The sequence below is a fragment of the Neophocaena asiaeorientalis genome, unplaced genomic scaffold (assembly GCF_003031525.2).
Source record: "Neophocaena asiaeorientalis asiaeorientalis breed wild unplaced genomic scaffold, Neophocaena_asiaeorientalis_V1.1 scaffold223, whole genome shotgun sequence".
Lineage (NCBI taxonomy): Eukaryota > Metazoa > Chordata > Mammalia > Artiodactyla > Phocoenidae > Neophocaena > Neophocaena asiaeorientalis.
The window spans coordinates 658,514-665,278 of NW_020175045.1; the positions used below are offsets into that span (position 1 = coordinate 658,514).

Below are 6,765 nucleotides of genomic sequence, written 5' to 3' on the forward strand. Positions count from 1 at the left end.
CGGGGCGCGGGCCGCTGCCGGCCGGGGTCTCCCAGCCCGCCCGCTTCCCCGGGGACCTGCTATGGGCGACGGGCGCAGGGAGGGTGCCCGGGCGGGGTCGGGGGAGGCAGCTGTTTGTAAACACGCCGGCCCCGCGCCTGCGCCAGGCGCGCAGGAAAAGGATCTGGGCAGCAAAACCTCAAGGGCCTCTGAGGTTTCCAGCGGGCAATCGGATTCCGCGGCGCCAAGATAAACGGATGTAAACAGAAATCCTTTTCTGTGACACTTAAAGGCCCAAGAGTGAAAGAGCCAGTCTCAAAGTTACTACTTTCCCCGCAGAGCTGTTCTACCGGATGAAGACCAGAGGCGAGTGCCCCGGCGCCCCAGCGCCCCAAGCCCACTCGGGCCCGGGGTCTCCACAGTCACATGGCCGCGACTTCCCAGAACGGCGCAGGGACACCCGCCTCACTCTGCTCCGTGACACCATCTACGCCCCTTTAGAACCGCCGGCGCCTCCTAACACACAGGCGGCCGCAGCACGTGAGCCGCTGCACTAACTAGCTCAGCCTGCTGGCCGCTGTTTTTATTCAAAATGTTACTGGGAATTGTATCTATTTTATGAACACCTCCAGATACAAACCAAAACAGTTTTCTTTCTTAAAAAGCGTCGATGTGGCAGGATTCCGCAGCCCCAGGCCAGTCTAAGGCTGACCTCGGGCTCTGGTTTCACCAGGTGTGTAAGGGCTCCGAGGCCCACCCGGAGGCCCACACGCCTGTCTGGCTCCCAACGGCACGTAAAACACACTTGGCCACTGCTCCTGCAGCCGCTCTGAGGTGCTACTGGATAAAGGTGTCAGCGCCTGCAAGTTTTATCAGCTTCACTGAGCTAGAATTCACACACGACACAATTCACCCGTTCCGAGTGTACAGTTCAGTGGTTTTTAGTGCATCCAGCGTTGTGTGACCATCACCTCATTCCGCAATACTGTCGCCACCCCAGAAAGAAACTCCGTGACAGTGTGCAGCCCACTCCCTTGAAACCCCAGCCCCTGGCAGCCTATTTTCTTTCTCGAAGGATTTGCCCATTCTGGACATTTCATATCAACAGAATCACACCATGTGTGGTCTCTGGGGACTGGGTGCTTTCACTCTGCATCATGTTTTCGAGGGTCATCCATGTTGTACCAGGCGCCAGCGCTTCATTCCTTTTTATGCCGGAGTAACCCTCCAGCCTGTGGCTGTAACACATTTTCTCTCCACTCAGCAGCTGATGGACACGTGAGCTGTTTCCACTTTGGGGGCTGCTATGAATAACACTGCCATGAACCCTTGTGGATGAGTTTCCACGGAGACCTCACGACCCAGGGAGCTGCTGGGCGGTTAAGGTAACCCTTTAACATTTTGAGGACCTGCCAGACTGTATTCCAAAGTGGCTGCTTCATTTTACTACACACAATTTTTTATCTGCGCATAAATTATACACACGTAAGTAAGTGCGAGAGCGTTTTCACAGCACAACTTCATCGTTAACTCCAGTGGAGCCCTCGTGTTTTAGATGACTTTCAAGGTAGATGTCTGAAAGAACAGTGAGATGACGTGCTAAATTTCGGGTTTGAGAACAGAGCTATTGCTGGAAACCTGAAAAGAACTAAAGAAAAAAATCTATCTCGTAAATCCCTAAGGACTAAATGAAATAACACACATCCGGCGGCTGAGCGCAGGGCCTGGCATACAGCGGGTCTCCGTCACTCACTGCTCCTCTTTGGCGTCCCAGACATCTGCGATGTTGGAGGGATCCACTGAGGGAGAAAACGAAGCCCGAGGAGGCTGCAGGGACCTGCCCCCAGGTCTCCCACCAACTGGAGATGCGGCCAGAACCGGAATTCAGGTCCGTGACATTTCAAAGCCGTCCCTGAACTTTCTCTCCGTGAGAGAAACGCGCCCGCCCGCTCGCTGGCTCGGGAGGAAACTGACTCCAAGCACCTCAATGCAAATGACTCCACACATCATGGTAGGAAAACAAAAGGCTGAAGGGAAACCAATGGTGACGCCATGATTAACCCATCTGTGCTTCTAAGTGTAACCCTTAAAGGTGCAAAACCAGGGACCACGAGCCTGGCTGGTCAGCCGGAGGAGAGACCTGGTAAGGCTCAGGGACGCAAAGCTCGAGCTCTGCTGAGAAGTGCTTCTCGGAGTGTGGTTCCCAGAGGCACCCCGGGGCCCCGAGACCATTTCAGGGGGCGTGTGAGGCCGAAACTGGCTTCGTGGCGACACCGAGACACGCTCTGCCTCCTCCACGGGCTGACGTTTGATGATGCCCAGTCCGCGGTGGCAAGCGCAGTGCATGGCAGGAACCCAGGCACCAGCACCAAATGCACTGGCGCTCACGGCATCGCCAGGGCCGCACACACCAATAAGGCAAAGGCCAGCTTTGTTTTAAAATGTCCTCAACGAAGCGGTAAACTATTTAAAGTTTATTAAATCTTGATCCTCAAGTCCATGTCTTTCAACATGTTTTACGACAAAAGGGGAAGAAGGCATAGGACCCCTGTTGTCGCAAAAATACTTGTGTCCCTCAGAGGGGACAGCTCACCAGTCCCCTCCCCAGTCTCTGGCTACACACTTCACCCTCAGACCTGCCCCCAGGGACCCTCTCTGTATAACACGCCAAGGATGAGAAAGTTCGAGGACTTCCCTTTCTTCAAAATCTAGATTAATTTCTAAAACTTTGCAAAGGATTTCTACCAATAAAGTTTAGAAAAACCTAGTCCACCAAATCCTGGTATACAAATACTCCTTTTAAATAGTTTCACTGTCTTTAAAAACTGATACCTAAGCTTGTTTTAAAAGACCCTAGTATATAAAATTTCAAACTGGAAAAGTGACTAAGTAGTGATTCTTCACTTTATAAAAGAATTCTCCAGAGAGTTTATTTAAGTCCTCAGGTCCCTTGATGCACTTAAAATTGTTTCAGAATTTCCATCCGCGGGCAATTTTCCAGAAACATACTTGATATCGTACGAAACACAGAACACCCATGTCACCTTCCCCTTTCTCGGCCGCGTTCTAAAGGACAGGGCCGCGGCTTCTGCAGAGGCAACCGCACGAGGGGGCCAGGCCACTCACCTGATGGTGCCAGTCGGGGAGGGGACGGGGCTGACCAGGCTCCGGAGGTCCGGCTCCGGGATGTGGATCTTCAGCGGGGAGATCTGCGGGTAGAGCGGCCGGAGGGGGGACGCCGGGGCCTCCTCCTGATGGTACAGCGACGTGAACTGGATCTTTATCGCCGTGCTGGGGAAGCGGAAGGTGCACCTGCAACGGGAGGGGAGCGGGACGTTAGGTCCAGCAGGGGAGAGGTGTCCCGGCGCGTCTACGCCACCCGCCGTCACCAGCCAGTGTGCTCTCCGACTACGCCGGGCACATACACGTACCCAAACCTGCGCCCAAACCACGCCACCCCCGCTTCCCTCGGGACAGGCCGGCGAGGGCACCGGGCTCCCCCCACCACGCGTGCGACGGCAAGACCTCCAGCCTGGACAAGCCCCCTGGTGTCCCCTCCCACACGGGCTCCAGATGGCCAGCCGGCTTCCTGTCCGCCACACGCGCCACGTGGATCCAGCACCGGGCAGAGAACGCTCCTTGGGAAACCGAAACGCCGCAGTCACCTCCAGGGCAGCTTTTTAACGACAGATGCCCGTCACCCAGAAGATGGAAAGCAAGCGCTGCCTGCAGAGGCGCCGGCGGGGGTCTCGGAGGAAGCGCCTGGAACCCGAGGGTACTGGCTGCCTTCACCGTCCGTTCTGGCCTCACGAGCCCCGAGCCTCGTCTCCTCTGCCGGCAGGGGACCGCCCGCCCCAGGCCACTGCAGACCCCAGTCCCTCCCTGTGTGCGCACAGGAACCCAGGGCTCATCTCCCTCCCACAAACTCTGACCTGTAAAGCGGGGCATTACTTGTCAAGCACACCTTCTAAACTGACCAGTTATCCACAGGTTGCTAACTGTGGCTAGCAGACACAGGGTGCACACCGAAAAGTCCCTGATATTTGGTCCAGTCAATTCAATTCGATTCACTGTCTGAGTAGCCAATTACCTCCCACCTCCCACCCACACAGCAGGCACTGCTTCAATCCAATTCCCTTTTCTCTTATTAAAACAACTTTGGGGCTTCCCTGGTGGCGCAGTGGTTGAGAGTCCGCCTGCCGATGCAGGGGACACGCGTTCGTGCCCCGGTCCGGGAAGATCCCACATGCCACGGAGCGGCTGGGCCCGTGAGCCATGGCCGCTGAGCCTGCGTGTCCGGAGCCTGTGCTCCGCAACAGGAGAGGCCACAACGGTGAGAGGCCCGCGTACCGCAAAAACAAAAACAAAAGAAACAAAAAAAACTTCGAAGAAACAAGACTGAAGAACAGGCTCTGGGACATGGCAGGTGGTGACTTGGCACCCAGCACCCAGCGGGGGTGCTCGCGAGCCTTCCGCCGGGGAGACCCACCTCTCAGGAAATGACTCAACGGTACAAGCGTCTACTCTGAGAGCCCCTGCCTGCATCTCACAGGGAAAATCAGGAACTCCAGCTGGCCTCACTGGCCAGTACAGATTCTTCCAGAGACACCAAGCAGAGAGCGGCTGCGTGTGGCTGTCCAGGCGGAGCCCTGCAGCAGGCAGTGAGGCACGAAGACACTGGGAGCCGCGGCTACCAGGTCTGCATTTCCAAATCCAAAAGCAGAACAAAGGGAAGCTGTTTTCCTGTTGATGCTGTTTTGCTTCTGGGAAATTCCGCCTAAACACCAAAACGTCAGGGATGCGGGTGGGGAGGTCTGGAATGGCGACATCTTCCCTCCGGTTCTGCTTATAGGGCCGCCCCAGGCTATTTAAAAAGATCGCCCGCCATCTCCTTCTTGTAAGCCAGTTAAAGAAACGTTTGCTGTCCTTTCCACTTTCTTTAGTTTCCCCACCACCCAGTGGAAATTTCCTCCATCAGTCTTTTGGCTAGAAAGTGACATCACACATATGCCTAAGATGCTTTCTGAGGCCGAGGGTCTCTCCAGACCCAGAGGCTGGTCAGCTTTTGTAAGTCAGAGTCAACGTGCATCCCCACCAGGTCCGAGATGGGCCCAGTGTCCCCGAGCCTGGGAACCGGCTGAGGGCTCCACACAGGTGAGCGGAGCGTGGCTGAGGTGGGCTCCACCTGTGAAGGACAGGACTGGATGAACAGCAGGGGTGTCTGTGCGCACGCACACCTGTTCCACCAGTGCTAGGGAGGAAGGCAGGAGTGCTGACAAACAGTTAAAAAAGAGTTTCTACGTCCCTTTACCATTTGTCTCTTCCTTCAACTGCTGCCAATTAACAAAACAAGCTGCGTGCTGCTCTCTGCCAGAGGCGCGTGGAGTTCTGACTTCCTGCACATGGCCCAAGTCCCTGTGTCAACAGGAGATCGGACTACAACCTCAAGATCATGTTGCAACTACAACTGTCAATACCAACTAGAAAGAGGCTGTGGCTTCTGGCCTCTGACAGAGGTCCCAAGACAGGCAGGGAATCTCAGAAAACGGGGTTTAGGGTGAAGACGAGAAAAGGCACGAGATCCGGAGAGAAGAGCTCTGGGCGGGGGTCAGTGCCCGCCTGGCCCTGGGCTGAGGGGGCAGATGCCGGGGAGCATCGTCAGGCCCCCTTCCCTCTGCTTCCCAGCCTGACTTCTGCTGTGGGACCACCTGCTGTAACCCCTCTGCAGCCCTGGATGCTCTGGGCAGGAGAGATCACCTCCAGGACGCTTTCCGGTTCAAATCCAAGACGCTAGACAGACAGCACGTGCACACAGACTGGGGTTTCAGTGAAACAACGCACAGCGTTTTATAGGTCAGGGATTTGGGCATGTCATCAGTGGCAAAGTCTACTGCCATCCATAACCGATAACAGCAGGACAGTTTCCTACCGGAACGGTGATTTTCCAACTAAGGTTTAACCATGAACATTTTCACATTAGTTACAGCAACAGCTATTTCAAAAGCATCTCCTGACTCACTCTTCCAAAAATTATCCTGAGGCAGCTGGTCTACCAGGAGGAGGAGAAAATACCAGGAGGCTGCTTAATTTTAAACAGATGCCTCCCCAGGGTGCCCACCGAGTTTGCCAACTGTTACTTCTCTCCCTGGAACATTTTCGTTCTGGTTTAGGGCCCTGGCTAGAGCTTTAATGAGCGTGTTCTGCAATTAGAGCTACTCTCCTGAAGGCGCTCCACATTCGGGCTGGACCCAAGCGCACTCTGCCCCGTGCGCCGGGGTTCCTGCCGAGGGTGGGGATGCGCGCTGGAAACCACCGCCCACCAGCCCAAGGGAGGCTCCGTGCAAGCACCCGAGTTCTGCACAGAATTCTCGCCCTGCTTTGCAGAGGCGACCGTAGTCTGGTGGCTGCCCGGCGGGGGCGGGGGTCCTGCAGACGGGCGCGGGGCTTCCTTCCTTCGGAGGCGATGCGAACGCCCAACCATCGGCTGAGGCAGCAGCTGCACGATTCCCCGGGTCTCCTGAAAACCCCTGGCCTGGACGACCCGAGTGGGCTCTTCGTGCAGTGCATGAGCTGCACCCAATCGAGCTGTTTTTGTTTTTTCATATAAATTTATTTATTCAATTTTGGCTGCGCTGGGTCTTCGTTGCGGCGCGCGGGCTTCTCACTGCTGTGGAATCAAGCTGTTTTTTCAAACGCTCTTGCCCTGAAGCTCCTACGCCCAGGCCCGCTCTAGCCTGGGAGCGTCCAGAAGCCTGCGCTCCTGGAAATTGGGCCAAACTGGTATTG

General features: G+C 55.7%; 1 protein-coding gene across 1 annotated transcript in view; it reads right to left on the reverse strand.

Annotated features, from left to right (window-relative positions):
- FOXK1 (forkhead box K1) overlaps positions 1-5,876 on the reverse strand; it is a 22,410-nt gene extending 16,534 nt beyond the window's left edge. The window contains exons 1-2 of the mRNA XM_024763504.1: positions 5,821-5,876; positions 3,106-3,291 (exon numbers count right to left, since the gene is read on the reverse strand). Coding sequence (XP_024619272.1) covers positions 3,106-3,291; positions 5,821-5,876 — 242 coding nt within the window. The remainder of the gene's footprint in view (positions 1-3,105; positions 3,292-5,820) is intronic.
- Positions 5,877-6,765: the final 889 nt, after the last annotated feature.